This window comes from Sminthopsis crassicaudata, chromosome 2, assembly GCF_048593235.1.
Source record: "Sminthopsis crassicaudata isolate SCR6 chromosome 2, ASM4859323v1, whole genome shotgun sequence".
Lineage (NCBI taxonomy): Eukaryota > Metazoa > Chordata > Mammalia > Dasyuromorphia > Dasyuridae > Sminthopsis > Sminthopsis crassicaudata.
This window is the reverse complement of record NC_133618.1, coordinates 347,726,651-347,753,300: the sequence shown is the minus strand read 5'-3', so window position 1 is coordinate 347,753,300 and position 26,650 is coordinate 347,726,651. Positions and strand designations below refer to the sequence as shown.

At 34.2% G+C, this 26,650-nt stretch overlaps 1 protein-coding gene across 1 annotated transcript in view; it reads right to left on the bottom strand.

The window, feature by feature from the left end:
- LOC141556503 (mirror-image polydactyly gene 1 protein-like) overlaps positions 1-26,650 on the bottom strand; it is a 175,378-nt gene that overhangs the window by 63,389 nt on the left and 85,339 nt on the right. Inside the window, exon 2 of the mRNA XM_074290703.1 lies at positions 4,145-4,375. Within this exon, the coding sequence (XP_074146804.1) occupies positions 4,145-4,375 (231 nt within the window). The remainder of the gene's footprint in view (positions 1-4,144; positions 4,376-26,650) is intronic.

Sequence of the window (26,650 nt, the reverse complement as noted above, 5' to 3'; positions counted from 1 at the left end):
TTATTTACATAGTTTGATTCTGATATGGCTCATACTAAAGAAATTCTATCATAACAGTGACTTCATTCCAAAAAGGATTTAGTGACAGGACAAAAGACTTAGTTAAACTAGTATGTATGTGGGAGATTAAAAAAACTTTGGGATTGTTTAGTTTAAAAGAGAAGAATAAAAAATATCTCTACATATGAATCAATATTGCATGAAGAATACAGGCAAACATTTCCATATGCATTGAGATCAGATAAAGAGGAAATGGAAATAAGTTGAAGAATTTAGTAGATATGAGATTTACAATTAGGAGATTTGTTAATTTTCATTCTAGGAGATTTTTTAAAAACACGATTAGATATGTCTCTATTTATGTTGGCTTAAGCACCATACTAACAACAAAGAAAGAGACAGACCACATACTATCCTTAAAGTCCTTCAGTATCTTAGAATCTATTTGTTACTTTATATTAACTTAACTATGTTAACCTAGCTATGTGGTGTGCCCTATGCAATTTCAATATTTAAAATAGGAGGGAAAATACAAATAAATTGACATATAAAGCTCATTTAGAATATTTCCGGTCATAAAAAGATACATACAGAGATAATGGTCATATTCCTTGACAATTAGGGAATATAATTGGGGTGATCTGGGTTTGTATCCCTATATGTTCCCCTAACTTTCCCTATCAGTAATATAAGGATTACCCTAGGTAAATTTTTGAACATATTTCTCTTACAGTTTTTTTATGTTTCTTTTACCTTTCAATTTTCATTCTTTCCTCTTATTGAACTCTTAAAATACTAGTCCTCTTATAACAGTTCTTGTGGGAAAGGTGTTAAAATCATCTCTTCTCTAAGAGAGGGGAATGATGAGGAGAAAAACTAAGCCTACTGTATTTTATGTCTAAATGTGCTACTCTACTAATGATATGTATCTTAAAATAAGATTATTTGCAGTGTTTTAATCCAAGTTTATTTCAGAAATCCTTTTTAGTACCCTTCTTATGATACCACATCAGTTAAATGGATGATTATTCTATCTATCCATAAGACTGAGGCTGATGTGAATAGTTACAATTATGCAGAATTTTTCTTTCCAGGTATATTGCAAAGAAAAAATGAGAACATATGCATCTGTTTATATATGTATGTAATGTGTGTGTGTGTGTGTGTGTGTGTGTGTAATGTTTTGAGTTCTCTAGGGGAGAAATCATGTAAATTCAAAATTTTATGATTATTAAAAACAAGAAATTTATAGTCACAAAAGTTTTCACATTTTCACATGTAATTAGATTAGAGATGATAAAGGAAGTTGACAGATTAGAAAAGAAAAGCTAATGAATGCTGAAGGGGCAGGAGTCAAGAGGAGCCGAAATGAAAGAGTCTGGACAATAGTGGAGAGAAAAGAGATGGATAGGATAAGGCAGATCTAGTTAAAATGTCATAGTTTCTTATGAAGACACTACATTGTTTTTGGAGAACTAGCTATCAAGTGCTAAATAAGAATTGAACCCAATTTGAATATTTTCTGTATATTCTTTCATGTTATTCCTGAAAATAATTTAAACTCAGGTGTGTTCTCTTCCAAGTTGAAACTTACCTTTTGGAGTTAGCAAACATAATAAAAGAGGTTACAAGGAAGCATGCACTAGCCTAACTTTCTAAGAAAGAGTTTAAATTGTTTAAAGGCAAACTAAGAATAATATTTTTTGCTAAGGTATATGTTGAAAACTAGCTTTGCATGCATTTAGAAAAATAAATTACTATTAGAGAAAAAAAGGGAAACAAACATTAAAAAAAGTTCATAGCAAAAATGTACTTCTAGAATAACCATTCTATTAAAATTGGTGAAGCAAACATACCAACTTATCTGGGAAAGCAGACATTAGACTGCTAGATAGTACAGTAGATAGAAACATGAGCCCGTAATCAGGAAGATTCAGCTTAAATCTGGCCTTAGACACTCTCTGTGTAATGCTAGAAATGTCATTTAACCTTGTTTGCCTCAGTTTCCTCATCTGTCAAATGATCTAGAGAAGGAAATGACACACCACTCAAGTATTTTTGCCCCCCCAAAAACCCAACTAGGGCCACAAAGTATCAGACACATCTGAAAAATGGCTAAACAACAGCACATATTAGCAACAAATCCAAAGCTTGCTTTGGCTGCATATGGCAATCAGGAGTGAATAACTGACTACTGTTCAGAAAACCATGTAGTTATTTAAGCTAAATTAGACAGTAAGTAATCAGAAAATTAAAAAAAATATTGCATCTAAACCAATTATGATGAGCAAAATATAATTTGGGAGTTATATACATTTCTTTAAGAAATTTTTTTAAAAAACCTGAACATTAAATAAAATACACTATTGTCTGAATATATTTAATAGCTCACATATATGTGAAACCTGAAGGTATACAAAATACTCTCCTTATAACTACTGATAGTGAGGTGGTATATAGTTATATCCATTTTACACGTGAGGAATGTGTAGATCTAAAAAACTGAAGTAATTTCCAGCCTCACACAGCTTCTTTCTTGTTGGAGTCAAAATTCAAACTTAGGTTTCCTAACTCTAGGTCTAGTCTTCTCTCTTTCCACTGTGCCATGGAGTTTGTCAAACCCCTTTAATTTGTTCTTTTATATTCATTTCATTTAATTTCTATTTAATCTTTCAAACTACATTTAACAGAGATTTGATAAAGTCTTATCTATTTCCTTTGTTAACAAGAACTTTGTTAATACAAATATTGTTTCTTCATATTGCATATGTATATGCATATATATGTATATATTTTCCTTGTAAATTTTGCTGTTTTATGATGCTTATTTATTTGCAATAATTGAATATCTAAGCTAAATATTGTATAAATTGTAGAACAATAGCCAATTTTCATCTTGGACTAAGAAAAATAAAATCCTAGCAATATTTACATTGATTTCTCAACACACTTATGCATTTATAAATTATTTATTTTTGATCAACTCACTGATATTATATTATTGGAAATCTGGGACATATCTTTCACAGTTATATACTCTTAATGAATGAAACACAGGACTTTCGGGCCCTGTGGTTTATGAACTTAACCTTTAAATTTGGTAAAAACAAGACAAAACAAAACAAAACAAAAAAACCCCCCCTAATATTTAAATATAAATCAGATAGTTCAAGACAACCTAATGGAAGAGATTAAGGAAGTACATAATGCTTAAGCTTGCTTTGCATGTTTAGAGAATAAGCTTGCTTGGATCTAAGGCCATAATAAAAATATGAATTATGGGAAGCATGATCAACTTAGATACAAATGGATAATTTAGACTCATGAATGGTTTAAACTCTAATAAATAAGAAAGCAAAAACCTTATAGTTAATTTGCATTACTCATTAATAATGTAATACTGAAGAAATCATCCAGAAAACCAAGTATGCCTTAGGAGTTAAAGAGATTTGTATTTGTACAGTTTGTTAATATTGGCAATATATAAAGAAGATTAGTTAAGTTTCATTATCTTTCAGTTCCTGAAAAAAATCTGTTTTTAAAGATATATCATTTAGAAATTATGTTTTCAGTTTTCAGTTAGTTTTAATAAAGATCAAAGTTCTATGCAATTGTTTTGTTAAAAATATAAATGTAAAGAAAATTATCTCAAGTAAACGTATTTTTGCGTGTAAAAAATGTATATATAAAGTATCTGAAAGTGAGTCTCATATCTTAACAATTTTAATGTCTGTCTACTTACTTTCAATGATTTTATATAACATTGCAAAATCACGTCAATCTATTTCCATCAAATTCACTCCTAAGCCAAGAGAGTAAAGAAAAACAGCAAATAAACAGACAAACAAACAAAAACACTCTTCTTAACTGTTGGCCTTTCTTTTATAAATTGGGGTGGGAAAGAATTAAATAATCCAATAAGGTGTACCCAAAGGGTTCCTAAGAAAACATTTTAAAACTAAGAATGGACTATATTTCTACATCTGTATAGACAGATATAGATATAGATACATACTAATATAAACTAGGACATGTGATTTTTTGGCCCAATCTATTTTATTTAAATAAGGCAAAAAGCATAAAGAATACCATCCCTAATTGACAAATGACAGCATTTTTTAAAAAGCAAAATCATTATACTTACTTTTGGACTTTTTCACTGGCCTCTTGGGAGGCTGCTAAAGCTTGCTGAAGCTTTAATTCCATGTTTGTTCTCTCTGTCAGGGCTTGCTGCAGCTGGATGGCCAGTTCCTCATTTTGTTGATGAGTGATGGAAACAATATCCTCTCTGTTTTTTAAAGCATCCTCATAGGTACTAAGAGTACAGTTAAACTGATCCTTTAGACTTTCTTCTTGGGATAAAGATTTGTGTAAACTATGAAAACAAGGAGGGACAGTAATTAATTCTAATTGAAACTATTTAAAGGTAAATTAAGAACAGCCTATTTAAATTATTTTCCTGAACATTATCTAAATCACTCTACTATATAAATATTATCATGTATTTATTTTCAAAGAGAAAATTATCACTCAATCATATTATTAGAATAAATTTTCAGGTTTTATTTATTATTCCTTATTCCTTCTTGCAGAATGTTGCTTAAGGCATACCAACCAAATTATTTTCTATCTTGACAATCCAAATATATTAAAAAGTACCACTACATGTCAACTTAGCAAGATCACTATAAAGTTTACACCTGATTTTCTTTAAAAAGGAACAGCAAAGAACTAGAAAACAAATTGTTTCTACATAAGTAAAAAAAAGAAAGAAATGACAACTTTCTAAATGCAAGAGAGTGAGAAGTGAAAGACTGAACCTCAGAGTAGGATTTAGTAGAACTAGCGTCTATTTTGCTAATACTTAATGAGTATGAACCAGGATTATGCAAACATGGATGAGACATATAAAGCAATTTCTCATTTTAAGACCTGAGATGCAAGCAGAGTTTTTAACTAAAAGAAACTCTATAGATATTTTCTTTGTGTTAATAAATGTTGTGCCAAAAATCATATACTCATTAAGTCACATTGCACAAAGGCATACAAATTAAGATTAAATGAACACAGAAGAAATTTATAGATGGACAGAACTTTAAAATGCTAAAGGTCAGATCTTTCATAAGTCATTACACCTACCGGCTGAGGTTATTTTGAAATGGCACCAAGAACCTCACTCAATTAAATAAAGACATTTGAAAAACATAAATATTTAATAACAGAAATTCAAAATCCACAAAGGAGATGTACCTTTTTATTAAATAAAAATCATTTCAGTATTTGCATACAAAGGAAATGTCAATTGGAGACTTGCAGAAAAGGGGCTTATCCTCAAATATTGAATTGAAAATGTGACCAAAAGATAAATATAATTCTTAAAGGTAGAAAAAATTCTTTTTAAAATTTTTTTTATTAATTTTATAATTACAAATTTTTTGACAGTACATATGCATAAGTAATTTTTTTTATAACATTATCCATTGTATTCATTTTTCCAAATTTTCCCCTCCCTCCCTCTACTCCCTCTCCCCTAGATAACAGGCAAACCTTTGACCATTTATCAATTGGAGAATGGTTTGATTTCTTATAAATTAGGGTCAGTTCTCTATATATTTTGGAAATGAGGCCTTTATCAGAACCTTTAACTGTAAAAAATATTTTCCCAATTTGTTACTTCCCTTCTAATCTTGTTTGCATTAGTTTTGTTTGTACAAAAGCTTTTTAATTTGATATAATCAAAGTCTTCTATTTTGTGATCAATAATGATCTCTAGTTTTCCTCTGGTCATAAATTCCTTCCTCCTCCACAGGTCTGAGACTCTCTAAACTATTTATGATTTCATTCTTTATGCCTAAATCATGGACCCATTTTGATCTTATCTTGGTATATGGTGTTAAGTGTGGATCCACATCTAATTTCTGCCATACTAATTTCCAGTTTTCCCAATAGTTTTTTTCAAATAATGAATTCTTATCTCAAATGTTGGTATCTTTGGATCTGTCAAACACTAGATTGCTATAGTTGTACCCTATTTTGTCCTGTGTACCTAATCTGTTCCACTGATTGACTAGTCTATTTCTTAGCCAATACCAAATGGTTTTGGTGACTGCTGCTTTATAATATAGCTTTAGATCAGATACAGCTAGACCACCTTCATCTGACTTTTTTTTTCATTAATTCCCTTGAAATTCTCGACCTTTTATTCTTCCATATGAATTTTGTTGTTATTTTTTGTTAGGTCACTAAAATGGTTTCTTGGGAGTCTGATTGGTATAACACCAAATAAATATATTAGTTTGGGGAGTATTGCCATTTTTATTATATTTGCTCGGCCTATCCACAAGCACTAAATGTCTTTCCAATTATTTAAATCTGACTTCATTTTTGTGGCAAGTGTTTTGTAATTTTGCTCATATAATTCCTGACTTTTCTTTGATAGATGGATTTCCAAATATTTTATACTCTTGACAGTTGTTTTGAATAGAATTTCTCTTTGTATCTCTTGCTGTTGCATTTTGTTGGTGATGTATAAAAATGCTGAAGATTTATATGGATTTATTTTGTATCCAGCAACTTTGCTAAAGTTGTGAATTATTTCTAATAACTTTTTATAAGAATCTCTGGGGTTCTCTAAGTATACCATCATGCCATCTGCAAAGAGTGACAGTTTGATTTATTCATTACCTACTCTTATTCCTTTAATCTCTTTCTCGACTCTTATTGTTGAGGCTAGCATTTCTACAATATTAAATAGTAATGGTGATAGTAGGCAAACTTGTTTCACTCCTGATCTTACTTGGAAAGGTTCCAGTTTCTCTCCATTGCATATTATGTTTACTGACGGTCGTAAATATATGCTCCTGACTGTTTTAAGGAATAGTCCATTAATTTCTATACTCTCAAGCGTTTTTAAGTAGGAATGGATGTTGTATTTTATCAAATGCTTTTTTCTGCAACTATTGAGATGATCATATGGTTTTTATTAATTTGATTATTATTATGGTCAATTATACTAATAGTTTTCCTAATATTAAACCAGCCCTGCATTCCTGGTATAAATCCTACTTGATCATAGTGTATTATCCTGGGGATGATTTTCTGAAGTCTTTTTGCTAATAGCTTATTTAAGATTTTAGCATCAATATTCATTAAGGAGATTGGTCTATAGTTTTCTTTCTCAGTTTTCAATCTATCTGGTTTAGGTATCAGTACTATGTCTGTGTCATAAAAGGAGTTTTATAAGACTTCTTCATCCCCTATTTTTTCAAATAGTTTATATAACATTGGGGCTAATTGTTCTTTAAATGTTTGGTAGAATTCACATGTAAATCCATCTGGTCCTGGGAATTTTTTCCTGGGGAGTTGATTAATAGCTTGTTCTACTTCTTTTTCTGAATTGTGACTATTTAAGCAGTTAATCTAGGAAGCCTATATTTTTGGAGGTAATCATCCATTTCACTTAAGTTATCAAATTTATTGGCATAAAGTTGGGCAAAGTAACTCCTAATTATTTCTCTAATTTCCTCTTCATTGGTGGAAAGATCCCTCTTTTCATTTTTAAGACTAACAATTTGATTTTCCTCTTTCCTTTTTCTGATCAGATTTACCAAAAGGTTTATCTGTTTTACTGGCTTTTTCATAAAACCAACTCTTGGTTTTATTCATTAATTCAATAGTTTTTTTTACTTTCAATATTATTGATTTCTCCTTTTAATTTTAGAATTTCAAGTTTAGTTTTTTGTTGGGGGTTTTTAATTTGGTCTTTTTCTGGCTTTAAGTTGCAGGCCCAATTCATTAATCTTCTCTTTCTCTATTTTATTCAAATAAGCCTTTAAAGATATAAAATTTCCCCTTATTACCGCTTTAGCTGAATACACAAATTTTGGTATGATGTCTCATCATTGTCATTATCTTGGGTGAAATTATTAATTGTTTCTATAATTTACTGTTTCACCCAGTCATTCTTTAAGATGGGATTATTTAGTTTCCAATTGGCTTTTGGTCTATTTACCCCTAACTTCTTATTGAATGTAGTTTTTATTGTATTGTGGTCTGAGAAGAAGTCATTTACTATTTCTGCCTTCCTGCATTTAATTTTGAGATCTTTATGTCCCAATATATGGTCAATTTTTGTATAGGTTCAATGAACTGCTGAGAAGAAAATATACTCCTTTCTATCACTATTCAGTTTTCTCCAAAGATCTATCTTACCTAGTTTTTCTAATGTTCTATTTAATTTTTAATATTTAATTTAATTAATGTTCTCTTTAATTTCATTCTTATTTGTTTTGTGGTTTGATTTGTCTAAATCTGAGAGTGCAAGGTTAAGATCTCCCACTATTATAGTTTTACTGTTTATTTATTCTTAAAACTCTCTTAACTTTTCCTTTAGGAAAGCACCACTTGGTGCATATATGTTTAGTATTGATATGACTTCATTGACTATGCTACCTTTTAGCAGGATATAGTTTCCTTACTTATCTCTTTTAATTAGATCAATTTCTGCTTTTGCTTGATCTGAGATAAGCTTTTTTGGCTTTACCTGATGCATAATAGATTCTGCTCCAACCTTTTACCTTTACTCTGTATGTGTGTTTTCTTTAAACAACATATTGTAGGGTTCTGACTTTTGATCCAGTCTGCTATCCGCCTCCATTTAATGGGAGAGTTCATCCCATTCACATTTACAGTTAAAATTACTAATTCTGTCTGTAAGAAATGACCAACAGGATGAATACAGAGAGGATTAGAGAGACTTACATCAACTGATTCTAAGTGAAATGAGCAGAACTAGGAGATCATTATATACTTCAACAATGATGCTGTATGAGGATATATTCTGATGGAAGTGGATATCTTTAACATAGAGAAGAGCTAACCCAATTCCAATTGATCAATGATGGACAGAATCAGCTACACCCTAAAAAGGAACACTGGGAAATGAGTGTAAACTGTTCACATTTTTTTGTTTTTCTCCCCAGATTATTTTTACCTTCTGAATACAATTCTTCCTTTGCAACAACAACAAAATTTGGTTCTGCACATATATCTTGTACCTAGGATATACTATAAGATATTTAATATGTATGGGAATGCCTGATATCTGGGGGAGGGTGGAGGGAAGGAGGGGAAAAATTCAGAACAGAAGGGAGTACAAGGGATAATGTTGTAAAAAAATATTGTCAAAAATGTTATATTTATAAAATTAATAAAAAAAGCAAAAAAATACAGTAAAATAAAATTACTAATTCTGTATTTCCTGCCATCATTTTATCCTCTGATTATGCTATTTTTCCCCTAGTCCCCCCGAACCCCTTCCCCAGTATTTAATTTGTGGACCCCACTTGTGACACACAACCCTCCCTTTTTAGTATCCCTCCTCCCTCCTTTTAAGTCCCTTCCCCTTTCATGTACCCTTCCCTTATTCCCCTTTTCCTTTTCCCTTTTCCTCTCCCCCCCCTATAATGAGGTGAGAGAGAATTCTCTGAAAAACATATATGTCAATTATTTACTCTTTGATGAAAGTAAGATTCACACAATGATTTTCCCCCTCTCTACATTCCCTCAGATTTGGTAGATTTTTTATACTTCTTCCTGGGATGTAGTTTCCCTCTTTTTATCTCTCCTTTCCCTTTTTCTGATACTATCTCCTTCCCTTTACTACTTCCCTTTTTTATGCTATATCAGTAAAATCAAATTATCCATGCAGACTTTCAACAGAGATATAGTTCTCAAGAGTTCTTTTTACCTTTTTCTGCTTCTCTTGAGTCTTGTGGATGTGGATCAAATTTTTTGTTTAAGTCTTTTTTTTTTTTTTTTTCTTAGAAACAAATGGAATTCCTCTGTTTCATTAAATGACCATCTTCTTCCATGGAAGAAATGCTAACTTAGCTTAGAGTTTATTCTTAGTTGCAATCCTTGTTCTTTTGCCTTTCAGAATATCAGGTTCCAGGCCCTTTGATCCTTTAATGTGGAGACAACTATATCTTGAGTGACCCTTATTGTGGCACCTTGCTATTTGAATTGTTTTTTCCTAGCTGCTTGCAATATTTTTTCCTTCATTTGGTAGTTCTGCAGCTTAGCTACTATGTTCCATGGAGTTCTTTTTTTAGGGTCTTTTTCAGAAGGTGTTTGATGAATTCTTTCAACACCTATTTTCCCTTCTGTTTGTATTATCTCTGGACAGTTCTCTTTGATGATTTCCTGTAAAATAAAATCTAGGCTCTTTTTTTGATCATAGTTTTTGGGAAGTCCAATGATCCTCAGATTATCTCTCCTAGATCTATTTTCCAGGTCTATAGATTTTCCCAGTAAATATTTGACGTTATTCTTCAGCTTTTCATTTTTTTTGTTTTTTATTGTTTGACTGATTCTTGGTTTCTCAATGAATCATTCATTTCTATTTGTTCTGTCCTGATTTTTAATGAGTTATTTTCTTCATTCAAATTTTTTAGTTCTTTTTGTATATGTCCAATTGAGTTTTTAAATGAATTATTTTGCTCTGTTGAATTTTTTTTCCAATTCACTAAATTTTTTTTAGTGAGTTATTTTCTTTTTCCAAATCACAAATCCTACTTTCTTGGGAATTTTTTATCTTTTCCAATTCACAAATCCTACTTTCCTATGATTTTTTTAACCTTTTCTAATTCACAAATTTTGTTTCCCTGCACCTCCTGTGAATTCTTTATTTTTTCCAACTGAAATTTCAGGATGTTGTTATTCTCTGTCATTGCTTCTCTTTCCTTTCCCCATTTTTCTTCAAACTCTTTTAACTTTTTAATAATCTCTTCTAGGAGAGAGTTATGTGATGGGGGGCAGGTATCATTCCCCTTTAGGGTGTTTTCTGGAGACTCTCTGCTGTTAGCCTCGTTGGGGTTGGATATCCCCTCTTTCTCTGTATAGAAGGTGTCAATTGTTCTCTTCAATTTCTTACTCATTGTTAACACTCTGTGGGGGGGGGTCTGCCCTTGGGTAAGAAATTTATTTATCAGCTTCCTCCCAGACCTGATGGATGCAGCAATCCTGTGACTGGGCTAAGAGAGAGCTCTGGGAGAGAGTTCCCCTCTTCCCTCCCCGGAAATTCCTCAGAGATGGTTAGCACTGCTGGGCTGAGAGGAGTGCTAATGGCCTAGTGACTGCCCTGAGATTTAAGGCTGAACAGTGAAAGCATCACAAACCCCAGCCAAAGCCTCCTGTGGGGCCGTGGATATTAGCAGCTGACTCTAAAATCCCCTGCGCTCAAACCTGTAGTGTCTGCCTGGAAACCATGGTCCCTGCTGCAGAGGCTCCTTGGCTCTGGGAATTCTGCTGCTGTTTGAGTTTAGCTACTGCCAGAATTCCATTGCCTAAGACTGAGCCCCGCACTATATGGATTAGAGGCTGCCCCAGGCTGTGACCCCCGCTGTTCAGGCTCTCAACTACCCCAAGGAGAATCCCTGGACAGCAGAAGGTTGCTGCACAGCCATGCTGAGATTGGTGCTAGGCCACTTCCGGAATGGGGTGGATCTAGGATCTGGCTTTATATTTTAAAGTGGCTTGATTTCTCTTCTGATCTGCTGTTTTATAAGCAGAGTAGAGCTATCAGCTAGTGCCAGATTCCTCTATCTCACTGGCTTCTCTGATCCCAGAGTTCTCCCCAGCCCACTTGGCATAGTGTGCTAGCACCTAACCCTGTGTGTGCTGATCTTTTTTTTTCCTCCCCTCGTAACCGACCTTTTCTGTTGAAATTCCAGATTCTCTTCAGCTGTAAGTTGTGCTTCTAAGCATTGTGGTTTTTATGAGTCCAGTGTTATTTTTAAGGCTGATTTAACTAGTTGGTATTGAAGGAAGATGGGAGCTTACAAATTAGCATGTATCTTCTCCGCCATCTTCAAAAAAATTCCTTAAAGTTAGCTCCATAACTTTAGAATGTTTCCAGATGGAAAATATATGTAAAGGTTTGCTAAATATTTAAAGCTGAAATAATAACCCCATTTTGAAGACATTGGCATGTATTATCAAGATTGAAGTAGATATAGTAACAGATAATGTTTCATTACTCAATTAGTAAAATTTAGCATCTTTCCTAAACCTTTTTATAAGTGGCTGTTGCATATGAAACAGGGATGAATACTTCTAAATCTGTAACATATGATTTTAAAAAGTGACAGGGTTTTCTCTCTTATCTTTCTTCCTTTTCTCTCTCATCTCATCTCATTTTCTATTGTCTCCATCTTCTATATACATTCTTACTGTTTTTTTTCTGATTGTTTTTCAGAATTTTCGTTTCTCTATAGTTGAATCTTCTGTGAAATCCCTTACTTACCGCCTCACTTATAGATCACACCTTAGCTTTCTGTTTGAATTATTCCTCTATTTAATCTTTCCTGAATACCAGGATAATCTATATCTATATATCTATATGTATGTGTGTGTATATTTCCTCATTAATTAGTATAATTTCAATATATCTTTCAATTAGTCAATGTCCCCATTCCATTTCTCCAAAAGAATGGAGAAATCTCCTAGAAATGGTTATTCATATTTCTTTGTAATTCTTTCTACAAGCTTCTAGTGGGAGAGAAGAGGAGGTTAGACAAGAAAATACTAACAGACCTTGGATCCGGAGACAGAGATACAGGATGAAAATGACAAGAAAAGTAGGAGATATAGCCATGGGAAGTGGAAAGAAGGCAGAGATTTTTCACTGGGATGGAAAGCAACCAGTTTCTTCCTGAAGCAGCAGACTTTATTGGTCATTGTAGGCCAAAAGTGATTAGCAAGCCTACTGGAGGAAGGACTGAAAACTGCCCAATGATCTCTCCTATTAATCTTCATACCATCAATGATGATAAAAAAAAATCATCATTTAAATCCGATTCTCTTTTTTGTTAAATGATAAAGTTTCCATTGTCTATGGGTATAAAAGAAATGTAGATCTGGGTGGCAAAAAGAAGAAATAACCCTGGGAGCTATATTATATTTATGGTGGCACCAACTGGCAAAGGAAACAAAGGATGTATACAGGGCTGAAACTCTGAATCAGACAAGAGGGCACTTAAGGCTACCTATTCAATGTGAGAAAATAGCTTTATTAGCATATATTAGCACCATTGGTGCTTGCTGAATGTTTGTTGGTGAAATATATCATATTATATATATGTAATAGGAAAGGATTGGGGGGTGGGGGGAGAGAAGGCAGAGTCATTTGGTGGCAGGATGAGGATGCAAGAGGCTGGAGACTCCAGACTCCAGAATCCGATATACATCTTTGGAAAGCTGTGTGGCAGCTTGTCTGCCTCCTTCATTTCCCCCCCTAAAGATCAAGGACTTTGATTTATCCTGACTCTGGCCAATCCTGAGGTCCTCCAGGGAGCTAATCCGAACATTATATTTGGTGCCCAACATGGACCGAGGACCCTAATTTCAGTGAAGAAGTCGCTTTGATCAGGAGATAGGGTGAGTATTAAAATAGACAGTGAACTTTGTTAAGAGTTAAACTAATAACACTCATTTTCCTGCTGAAATGAGGCAGATATTAGGAAAAGATTTACCCCACCCCTACCCCCACCCCACAGGAGCTCTATAGAAAGCATACTTAGACTAATAAAGAGTCAAGGTTTGCTTGTAACTTGGGAGCAGATTGGTGGACTCTTGGAAACATTAGAATGAATGTCCCCCTGATACATTGTTGGTGGAGTTGTGAAAGAATCCAGCCATTCTGGAGAGCAATTTGGAACTATGCCCAAAAAGTTATCAAACTGTGTTTACCCTTTGACCCAGCATTGCTGTTATTAGGATTATATCCCAAAGAAATTAACTAAAGAGCGGAAAGGGATCTGTATGTGCCAAAATGTTTGTGGCAGCTCTTTTTGTTGTAGCTAGAAACTGGAAGTTGAATGGATGTCCATCAATTGGAGAATGGTTGGGTAAATTATGGTATATGAAGGTTATGGAATATTATTGCTATGTAAGAAATGACCAGCAGGAGGAATACAGAGAGGCTTGGAGAGACTTAAATCAACTGTTGCTGAGTGAAATGAGCAGAACCAGAAGATCACTATACACTTCAACAACAATACTGTATGAGGATGTATTCTGATGGAAGTGGAAATCTTCAACATAAAGAAGATCCAACTCACTTCCAGTTGATCAATGATGGACAGAAATAACTATACCCAGAGAAGGAACACTGGGAAGCGAATGTAAATTGTTAGCACTACTGTCTATCTACCCAGGTTACTTATACCTTCGGAATCTAAAGTTTATTGTGCAACAAGAAAATGGTATTTACACACCTATATTGTATCTAGGTTATATTGTAACACATGTAAAATGTATGGGATTACCTGTCATCGGGGGGAGGGAGTGGAGGGAGGGAGGGGATAATTTGGAAAAATGAATTAAAAAAAAAAAAAGAATGAATGTCCCCTTGGTTCTTCAAGGAAGAAGAAATAAAGGTAGATAATTGGAAACTAGTAGGAGATCAACTATGTGAATATTACAATGACAAAAGTCCTGAATCAATTTCTATGGAAATATTCTATATATACAATGTAATACAATTGGCCTTAAAGAATACTGCAAGTTCTAGAAAAAAGAAAAGCTCTAAGGAGAACAGTCAAACAAGGAAACTTGTGGAGAAAGAAGAAGAGAAGGGAGAGAGGGTAATGAAAATATCTCCAAAAGGCATGGAGAGTTAATTGAATTTAAAGGGCATGGTGATTTTCATTCTCACAGCCCAGCTTCAACTCCACCTACACACTAGCAGGCTCTTGATCCTCCCCCATCAACTTCACCTTCCTGGGTAGAGGGAGGAGGAAAAGTGGGAGGAGCAGTGACATCATCAGCACCTCTCCCCAGCAAATCCCCCCCCCAACCCCATTCAATTGCAAAAGGCACTACTTAAAGACAAAGAGGAAGGGAAAATATTGCTGATTTGAGAATAGACATTTCAGGTCAAGAAAGGAGAAGATACATTCCTTTTAATCGAGAAATTATCAAAGACCTGAAAAAGGATGGGACCCTCTTTATGGGTCTACATCATCTTATGATAAGATGTTATTACAGAATTTGATTTATAAAATTTTAATCCTTAGTAACTGGAAATCTATAGCTAGGATATGCTTAGAACCTGGACAAAACTTGTTGTGGCTCTCTGAATATAGTGAACTCTGTAGGATACAAGCCCCCAAAACCAGGCAACCTGGAGTAAATACACCAATCACCTATGACCAAGTAACAGGTGTAGGTTCTTATGCAGACACTTCAGCACAGATTAATTACCCCACAGCAGCATATAAGCAAACTGCTGCTGCTGCTATCAAAGCATGGGGCATTCTCCCAGGTAAACAAGATAGAGGAGAAGCCTTTATGAAAATAGAGCAAGGCCCAGATGAACTTTTGCTGATTTTGTAGGATGTCTGCAAACAGCTGTAATACAAACTATTGGTGAAAATGCAGCAACAGAAATTATAAGACAACTTGCTAAAGAAAATACTAATGAGATTTATAGAAGAATTCACTTCCAGAGAGAGGGAGGGGATATCTAACCTGAGCTTTTTTTAATGTCCTTTTTCTGTTTTCATAGCTCCATATGAGGGCCTTAGGTACTTCCCAAGTGGTGTGAGCTGGGAAGAGAGGTCTTTTCATTGCCTTCTAGATCTGTGCTTTGCAAGTTCCTGGCATAGGTATGGTTATGTTGGTTTGTATATGGTTGAGTTTCTGTAGACTATTGTTAAATTAAGTTATTGTTTTACTTCATAGGGAGATTCTACAAATTCAGAGTGACTCAACTGCTGGCTCCCTCTTGGTTTTGGTTATCCTTCCCTGGTTTATTCCATTGCAGTCTCAGAACTGACTCTTCATTGCTTCATTGATCTCAGAGTCATAAATTTCTGAAACTTGATCCTTGATCTTTACAACAGGTAGTACCACTTCTCCTTTGTGACTTTTCCTTTCTGCCCCACTGTGACCTGGCATTGGGTAGTAGGTAACAAAGCTGCCAGCAGTAACTGTTCCAGTTCTCTAATGCAGAGATCCTCTGAAATATCTTTTTGTCTAGGTTCTTCCTGCCCTGGTACTTATGATTCTTTGGTGCTAGACTTCTCCTGCTACCACTTGCCTACAACTTTTCATGAGAATACTAAAATATTATATTATCTCTTCTCTTTCAACTGTACTCTTGGGAAAGAGTGCCTAGTGTTTTGCATTGTAAAAAATGCTAGCTTTTATTGAAATAAGTATGTGATTTTGTCAATTTTATTTATATGATTAATTATACTAATGTTTTCCTAGCATTGAACAATTCTTGATTTTTTTTTAAAATATGATTCATGTCTCTTTTAAATATTTGAAGACAATTATCATATACCCTTTAAGTTTACTCTACACATTTCTTTCAAATAAAATTCATGTGACATGATCTCAAAGACCTTTACTACCCTAGATACTTTTTTCTTGATTCTCTTGATAATCTTTTCCAAAATACAGTACCTGGAACTGAATAATATTCCATATATGGTCTAATCAGAGTATTGTTTTATTATCTGTCTACTCCTGGATAATACATTTTATTAATGCAATCTAAGATTATATTAGTTTTATTAGCTACCATGTACCACTATTAACTCATATTGAACTTATTTTAATCCATTATTTAGCTATGCCTCTCACATGTTGAACCTATGATATTTTTAAAATTGAAGTTTGATTTTATGTTTAGTTCAGCCTCTAATAAATTCAGTTCTCAATCTATTTGCCCTCATAACTTGTCCAGCTTAGATTATTCTTAGAAAATCACTAACATTGAAACAAAGGACTAAATGAAGGAGAAATTCCAGATCCTAAGGGAGGGAAGAAGATTTTTGAATGAAAGATTTTGAAGGAATATTCTAGTTTCTGAATTACAAAGTAGCTCCCTATTTATAACCATGATAAGCAAATGGGGACATAAGTAACAATTCATCAATACTAGACTTCAGGCTACCATATAAAACTATCCTACTTCTAGCCATTAGCAAGAGTGCAGCCTTTTTCCTGTCTGTTTTGCATTTGTAAACTAGGTTTTCAGCTATAAATTACTAGTTTATGAGTGTGGCTCTAACTGAGCTCATATTAAATTTATTTACATTCTGTTTTCTTGTTCTCTTGAGCCCTCTGGCATTTCTACTGTAAAGCTGTAACAATCAAGAACCTATTTTGACTTCCAGCCAAGATGGCGGGGTGGAGGAAGATAGCTGCTTGAGCTCATCGTTTTCTCTCAGGACTTACTTCATGACAAGCCTCGGAATTAATGCTTGACAGGAAAAGAAACCCACAAATAATCACCAACAGAAGACATCCTTGAAATTCGCCAAAGAAGGTCTGTGTTTGCTCTGGGGAGGGGACAAACAAACTGGGAACAGACTGAGGGCAGGCAGCCAGAACAAGGCAGGCAGTTCACACAGCTCAGACTGGAGCGGGGAGGGGTGTGATCTCTTCCGTTTTTGCGAAAAGACTTTTACCCCAGTGTGGATGTTCCCTCTTGGCAGCAAGCCAGGAGCAGCAGAGAAGGTGTAAACACCGGAGGTAAAGAATAAAACCCCAGAAAGCTAGTCTCTCGGGACCCGGCCACCTTCACCCCCAACCTGGAGTGACTCAGTGCATTCTTAGAGCCTCAGAGCACAGACCTAGCACAGCTATCACTGTCCTGTTAGTGCCTCACTGCTGTCTCCCGCAGTCTGTAGAGGAAGCCTTATAACACCATCCACCCCCATCACCACCCCCAAAACAGACCAATTGTTTCTCTTGTCAATTTGTTTTCTTCAATTCCCCTTCTGACAAAATGAACAAAAAATTTAAAAGGGCTCTAACCATTGACAGCTTCTGTATAGAGAGAGAGCAGACTTCAAGCCCTGAGGAAACTAAAAGCAGATTGTGTCCAGAGGAATCCCTTAAGGGGGAATATGATCTGCTCCTTAATACATAAGACTCCCATAGAGGAAATCAAAAAGGCTCTCACAAGAGAGCAAGAAGAGAAATTGGAAAAGGAAAGGGAAGTGTGGCAAGAGAGTCTGGAGAAGTCATCCCACACATTTAAAGACAGAGAGGATAAAGAAATCAAATCATTGAAAAAGAAAATTAGTGAATTAGAGAAGGTAAACAACTCCAAGGAAAACAGGATTAGTGAGCTGGAAAAAGAAAACAGCTCTCTAAAAAGTAAAATTGATGAAATAAAAAAAAAAATTCCATAGAAAATAAAAACTCAATTGGAGAATTACAAAAAAGAAATTAAAAAGTGAGTGAAGAAAACACATCATTGAAAATTAGAATGGAACAAGTAGAAATGAATGACTCAAGGAGAAACCAAGAAGTATCAAATAAAAACCAAAAAAACAAAACAATTGAAAAGAATGACAAGTACCTTATTGGTAACACAACAGACCTGGTAAACAGATCCAGGAGAGACAATTTAAGAATAATCAGACTCCCTGAAAAATGTGAGGGAAAAAAAAAAGAACCTGGACACTATTTTCTGGGAAATTATCAAAGAGAACTGCCCAGATGTTTTAGAAATAGAGGGTAAAATAGACATTGAAAAAAATTCATCGTTCACCTACTGAAAGGGGCCCTAAAATCAAAACGCCAAGAAACATAGTGGCCAAGTTCAAGAACCATCAGACAAAGGAAAAAATATTGGAAGCTGCTAGAAAAAAGCAATTCAGATATGGGGGAGCCACAATAAGGATAACCCAGGATCTAGCAGCATCCACCTTAAGGGAACAAAGGGTCTGGAATATGATATTCTGAAAGGCTAAGGAACTTGGTATGCAGCCAAGAATAACTTACCCAGCAAAAATGAGCAACGTTTTCCAGGGAAGAAGACGGACATTTAACAAAATAAATGAATTCCATCTATTCTTGATGAAAAAAACAGATCTACACAAAATGTTTGATCTTCAAATACAGAACTCAAGAGATTTCTAAAAAGGTGAAAAGAAATTTTGAGAACTATATTTCTGCCATAAAGATATGTAAAGAACACATGTATAATTTGTCCTAGAAACTAGAGGTGGAAAGGAAATTATATCATAAAAAGGGGTAAAGAGGTGGTACTACATCTCATGAAGAGGCAAGGGTAACCTATTATATCTGAGAGAAATATAGAAGAGGGATGAACACAGTGCGTATCAAATCAATTCAATTTATGGTGAAACTTCTTCCATTTCATTGAAAAGTGGGAGGGAAAGAGTAAGCTAAGGGGAAGGGAATACAGAAATTGTGAGGAAAAGGGGTAAAATGGGGGAGGAATTTTAAGGTGGGGGAGGGATCCTAAAAAGGGAGGGCTGTGAAAAACAAGTGGTGCTCACAAGTTTAATACTGGGTAGGGGTGTAAGAGGGAAGGAAAGGAGAAAAGCATAACCAGGGGTTAACAGGATGCCAAGCAATATAGAATTAGTCATTCTAACCATAAATGTGAGTGAGGTAAACTCCCTCATAAAGAGGAAGCAGTTAGTAGACTGGATTAAAAGCCAGAATCCTACTATATGTTGTTTACAGGAAACACACCTGAAACAGGGTGATACATTCAAAATAAAAGTAAAAGGGTGGAGCAGAATCTACTATGCTTCAAGTGAAGCCAAAAAAGCAGGAGTAGCCATCCTCATCTCAGATCAAGCAAATATTAAAAATTGATCTAATTAAAAGAGATAAGGAAGGGCATTATATCCTGCTAAAGGGTAGCATAGATAATGAAGCAGTATGAATATTAAACATATACGCACCAATTGGTGCAGCATCTAAATTCTTACAAGAGAAATTAAGAGAGCTGCAAAAAGAAATAGACAACAAAACTATAATAGTGGGAGATCTCAACCTTGCACTCTCAGAATTAGATAAATCAAACCACAGAATAAATAAGAAAGAAGTCAAAGAGGTAAACAGAATTTTAGAAAAGTTTGATATGACAGATCTTTGGCGAAAGCTAAATGGAGACAGAAAGGAGTACACTTTCTTCTCAGCAGTTCATGGAACCTATACAAAAATTGATCATATACTAGGACATAAAACCTCAAAATCAAATGCAGTAAGGCAGAAATAGTAAATGCATCTTTTTCAGACCACAATTCAATGAAAATTACATTCGATAAAAATCCAGGGAAAAATAAACCAAAAAATAATTGGGAAGCTATATACTAAATTGGGAAATCTTATACTAAAGAATGATGGGGTGAAACAGCAAATCATAGACATAATTAATAACTTCACCCAAGAAAATGACAATAATGAGACATCATACCAAAATGTGTGGGATACAGCTAAATCAGTAATAAGGGGAAGTTTTATATCTCTAGAGGTCTACTTGCATAAAATAGAGAAAGAGAAGGTCAACGAATTGGGCTTACAACTGAAAATGAAATGAACAAATGAATTGGGCTTACAAATGAAAATGAAAATGAAAAGGAACAAATTAAAAACCCCCAGACAAACACGAAACTTGAAATTCTAAAAATAAAAGGTGAGATTAATAAAATTGAAAGTAAAAAAACTATTGAATTAATTAATAAAACTAAGAGTTGGCTTTATGAAAAAGCCAATAAAACAGATAAACTTTTAGTAAATCTGATCAGAAAAAGGAAAGAGGAAAAGCAAATTGTTAGTCTTGAAAATGAAAAGGGAGAACTCCCCACTAATGAAGAGGAAATTACAACAATCGTTAGGAACTATTTTGCTCAACTTTATGCCAATAAATTCGATAACTTAAATGAAATGGAAGAATACCTTCAAAAATATAGCTTGCCCAGAATAACAGAGAAAGAAGTAAATAGTCTAAATAGTCCCATTTCAGAAAAAGAAACAGACCAAGCTATTAACCAACTCCCTAAGAAAAAATCCCCAGGACCAGATGGATTTACATGTGAATTCTATCAAACATTTAAAGAACAACTAACTCCAATGCTACATAAACTATTTGAATAAATAGGGATTGAAGGAGTGCTACCAAATTCCTTTTATGACACAGACATGGTACTGATACTTAAACCAGGTAGGCTGAAAACAGAGAAAGAAAATTATAGACCAATCTCCCTAATGAATACTGATGCTAAAATCTTAAATAAAATATTAGCAAAAAGACTACAGAAAATCATCCCCAAGATAATACACTATGACCAAGTGGGATTTATACCAGAAATACAGGGCTGGTTCAATATTAGGAAAACTATTAACATAATCGACTATAACAATAACCAAATTAACAAAAATCATATGATCATCTCAATAGATGCAGAAAAAGCATTTGATAAAATCCAACATCCATTCCTACTAAAAGCAATTGAGAGTATTGGAATAAATGGACTATTCCTTAAAATAATAAGGAGCATATATTTAAAACCGTCAGTAAGCAGCATATGTAATGGTGATAAACTGGAACCTTTCCCAGCAAGATCAGGAGTGAAACAAGGTTGCCCACTATCACCATTACTATTCAATATAGTACTAGAAATGCTAGCCTCAGCAATAAGAGCCGAGAAAGAGATTCAAGGAATTAGAGTAGGTAATGAGGAAATCAAACTATCACTCTTTGCAGATGACATGATGGTATACTTAGAGAACCCCAAAGACTCTGCTAAAAAACTATTAAAAATAATTCAGAACTTTAGCAAAGTTGCAGGATACAAAATAAATCCACATAAATCCTCAGCATTTTTATACATTACCAACACAATCCAACAGCAAGAGATACAAAGAGAAATTCCATTCAAAATAACGGTCGATAGTATAAAATATTTGGGAATGTAGCTGCCAAAGGAAAGTCAGGAATTATATGAGCAAAATTACAAAACACTTGCCACAAAAATAAAGTCAGATTTAAATAATTGGAAAGACATTAAGTGCTCTTGGATAGTCCGAGCAAATATAATCAAGATACTCCCTAAACTAATCTATTTATTTAGTGCCATACCAATCAGACTCCCAAGAAACTATTTTAATGACCTAGAAAAAAATAACAACAAAATTCATATGGAAGAACAAAAGATCGAGAATTTCAAGGGAAGTAATGGAAAAAAAAATCAAATGAAGGTGGCTTAGCTGTAGCTGATCTAGAACTATGTTATAAAGCAACAGTCACCAAAACCATTTGGTATTGGCTAAGAAATAGACTAGTTGATCAGTGGAATAGGTTAGGTTCACCATAGTGAATAAAAATAGCAATCTAGTGTTTGACAAACCCAAAGCTCCCAACTTTTGGGATAAGAATTCATTATTTGACAAAAACTGCTGGGAAAACTGGAAATTAGTATGGCAGAAACTAGGCATGGACCCACATGTAACACCACATACTAAGATAAGCTCAAAATGGGTCCATGATTTAGGCATAAAGAACGAGATCATAAATAAATTAGAGGAACATAGGACAGTTTACCTCTCAGACTTGTGGAGGAGGAAGGAATTTGTGACCAAATGAGAACTAGAGATCATTATTGATCACAAAATCGAAAATTTTGATTACATGAAATTAAAAAGCTTTTGTACAAACAAAACTTATGTAAACAATATTAGAAGGGAAATAACAAATTGGGAAAACATTTTTACAGTTAAAGGTTCTGATAAAAGCCTCATCTCCAAAATATACAGAGAATTGACTTTAATTTATAAGAAATCAAGCCATTCTCCAAAAGATAAATGGTCAAAGGATATCAACAGACAATTTTCAGATAATGAAATTGAAACCATTTCCACTCATATGAAAGAGTGTTCCAAATCGCTATTGATCAGAGAAATGCAAATTAAGACAACTCTGAGATATCACTACACACCTGTCTGATTGGCTAAGATGACAGGAACAAATAATGATGAATGTTGGAGGGGATATGGGAAAATGGGACACTGATGCATTGTTGGTGGAGTTGTGAAAGAATCCAACCATTCTGGAGAGCAATCTGAAATTATGCCCAAAAAGTTATCAAACTGTGCATACCCTTTGATCCAGCAATGCTACTATTGGGCTTATATCCCAAGGAAAAGAAGGGAAAGGGATCTGTATGTGCCAAAATGTTTGTGGCAGCCCTTTTTGTAGTGGCTAGAAACTGCAAAATGAACGGATGCCCATCAATTGGAAAATGGTTGGGTAAATTGTGGCATATGAATGTTATGGAATATTATTGTTCTGTAAGAAATGACCAACAGCATGAATACAGAGAGGCTTGGAGAGACTTACATCAACTGATGCTGAGTGAAATGAGCAGAACTAGGAGATCATTATACACTTCAACAATGATACTGTATGAGGATGTATTCTGATGGAAGTGTATATCTTCAACATAGAGAAGAGCTAATCCAATTCCAATTGATCAATGATGGACCGAGTCAGCTACATCCATCAAAGGAACACTAGGAAATGAGTGTAAACTGTTAGCATTTTTTGTTTTTCTCCCCAGATTATTTTTACTTTCTGAATCCAATTCTTCCTTTGCAACAACAACAACAACAAAATTAGGTTCTGCACATATATATTGTACCTAGGATATACTATAACATATTTAATATGTATGGGAATGCCTGCCATCTAGGGGAGGGGGTGGAGGGAAGGAGGGGAAAAATTCAGAACAGAAGGGAGTACAAGGTATAATGTAAAAAATTACCTATGCATATGTACTGTCAAAAAATATTATAATTATAAAATTAATTTTAAAAAAGAATTAACACCCCAATGCATTGTTGGTAAGATCTGTAAAGTGAAACCATTCTAAGAAGCATTATGAAGCTATTCCCCAGAAGTCACTAAACTGTATATAGTTGCTCAACTTAAAAGTCTCATATCCAAAAGAGAGAAAATAGAGGAACTCCTTTGTGCAATGACTTCTCTATACATATATTCATAGTAAACTTTTTCACTTTTTATTAGTTTCAATTTGAAACTAAGGGAGTATCTATAAGTTAGGGAATGGCTGAATAAATTTTAGTATATGAATGTGTATGTAATTATAAAAGAAATTAAATAAAATGATTCAGAGAAGACATATGTCCCTATCTACCAGATGTTTTGGATACTTACAAACATATCTGTGTCTCCATCATCCTTAAAAAAAAAAAAAATCCTCATCTGATCCAACCATCCTTCCTAATTATTATCTTATATCCTCTTCTCTTCTTGACTAGATTCTTTGATAAAATGCATCTACATTCAGTGGCCCCACCTTTTCAATTTTTATTCAGGTATTCTCTCCAAAGTTACCAATAATCTCTTAATTTTCCATTGTAAAGATCTTTTTGAATCTTCTTGATCCTTCTTGATCTCCCTTAGGCTTTTACATAGTTTATCATTCTCTTCTCTTAGATATCCCCTTTAAGCTTTCATTGCCTTCTCCTGGTTCTCCTACTTGTTGAACCAATCTTTCTAGTTTTTTTTTTGCTTTATCTTCATCCAGGTCATTTCCCCTAATCTTGAGTATCTTTCCAGCCTTCTCTGGAACTCTTTTCCATTCTAATCTTTTTACCATGAATTCTTGAATGTCCTCTATTTTATTAAATATTTGGGTTTTTTTTCTGGATGGATTATTCTTGGTTGAAATCCTAGCTTTTTTGCCTCCAGAATATCATATTCCAAGCCCTTTTCTCCTTTAATATAAAAATCTTGTGTGATTCTTGACTGTGGCTCCATGTTATTCGAATTGTTTCATTCTGAGAGCTCCTTGACCTGGGAACTCTGAAATTTGGCTGTAATGTTTCTGGCAGTTTTTATTCTAGGATCTCTTTCAAATGGTGACTGATGAATTCTTTTAATTTTTATTTTACCCTTTGGTTTCTAACATACAAGGGCAGTTTTCCTTGATGATTTTTTATAGTGCATGCTTGGATCTTTTTTCAGGTCATGGCTTTCAAGTAAGCCAATAATTTTCCTCCAGAGCAGTTCTTTCTATGATGAAATATTTTACATTTTTTTTTTGAAATTTTCATTCTTTTGACTTTGTTTTATATTTCTTAATGTCTCATGGACTCATTAATTTCTGCCATTTTGGCTCACTCCACCAATGTGGCTCTTAGGAGTAAGTATCTTAATTTCATGGCTACATTAGGTACACAGTAGATAGAGAACTGGATGTAGAATCAGGAAGACTCATCTTTATGAGTTTAAATCTATCTTCAGATACTAATTAGCTATGTGTCCCTGCATAAGTTACTTAACCTTGTTTACCTCAGTTCCTTATTTGAAAAAATGAACTGAAGAAGGAAATGGCAAACTGCTCTCATATCTTTGCTCCCCACAAAAAAATGCCAAAAAGAGTTAAACATAGTTGAAAAAGAGAAAACATGGTTGTCTAAACAACAAAGTGACCCTCTGTAAGTGATCTTTCAGCCCAGGAATTTTATATTTATATTTATATACACTCCTTCCATTTCTTCTCTTTATATTTGCAAGGAAATGATAGAACTAATGAGATTAGGATTCAGTACCAAATGATGAGATTGAAGTAGACACATTAAATGATAGGATTCAGGAAAGCAACTTGCATCAAATGTTGGGGTTAGGACATGTGAAGAATTCACAATGGCATTTATCTTTGGCAAAAGATAGATTTATGAAAAAAAGTTACAGACAAAATGAAGTATAGTAGACACCAGGAGTGGAAAATATGAAATTGATTTGAGAGAGCATCTAGTTAGCAAGGAAAGGGGTTTTAACAGTTAACAATGGAAAAGACAAGTTCCCTAGGGGAACTCACAATTAACTAGGAGAAAGGAAATACACCATGAGATGGGAGAATGCCATAAACAGACAGGCAAAATCCATAGAAGAGTTTAGCACCCTAAAAGAGTTAGCTACAAGAAGTAGAAAGATACCATGAGTTGAGGGTTAAGGGGAGGGAAGGGGGGGGGGGGGAAAGACATGATAAGGCAGAATTTTATGGCAGGCTAACCAAAAAGAGATTCAGTTAAAATGTCATAGGTCATGAACAAATTTATAAAATAAATTTTAACCTTGGGTTTTTGACATCTGATTAGATACAAAAAGGTGGAGTTTCACAAGACTTTCACAGGGATTGGGACTGTAAGGTTGAGCTGATCCCATCACTGCCCTTTCCTCCTTGTCTCAGTGAATAATCTTATCAACAATTCAAGCTTTCACTCTCAAACCTACCCAGGATCTCATCAAGATATTGTCAAAATCTTAGAGGTTTGTTTTATGTTAAGCTTCAAGCCAGCTTTTATACTCTCTTACCCTCTTCTAGAGACTTCTTAATTCTTTACTTTCTTCCATCAGAGTGGTATTGCCTGCATATCTGCGAATGTTGATATTTCTGCCAGCAGCCTTATTTCTGGCTTTTGATTCATGCAGTCTGGCATTTTACATGATGTACTTGCATATATGTTAAATAAAGTGACAATGTATATAGTTTCACTGGAACACCCTAGCTTTCTCCATAATTCGATGAATGTTGATAATTTGGTCTATATGTCCTCAGTTTCTTCACAAACCAGTCCATCTTTCTGAACATTCTAGGTTCACATATTGCTAAACCTAGTGTGAAGAATCTTAAAAACCTGTTGGAATTGGTATTTTGAAGAATGAGCTACAATAGAAAAACAAAAGGGGGAGGGTGTATTCTCTATAAAGTACTGTTATAGAAACTGTTTATGCCAACATCCATATCCTGAGGAATACAAAGACTAAAGAAGGACTTAAGTA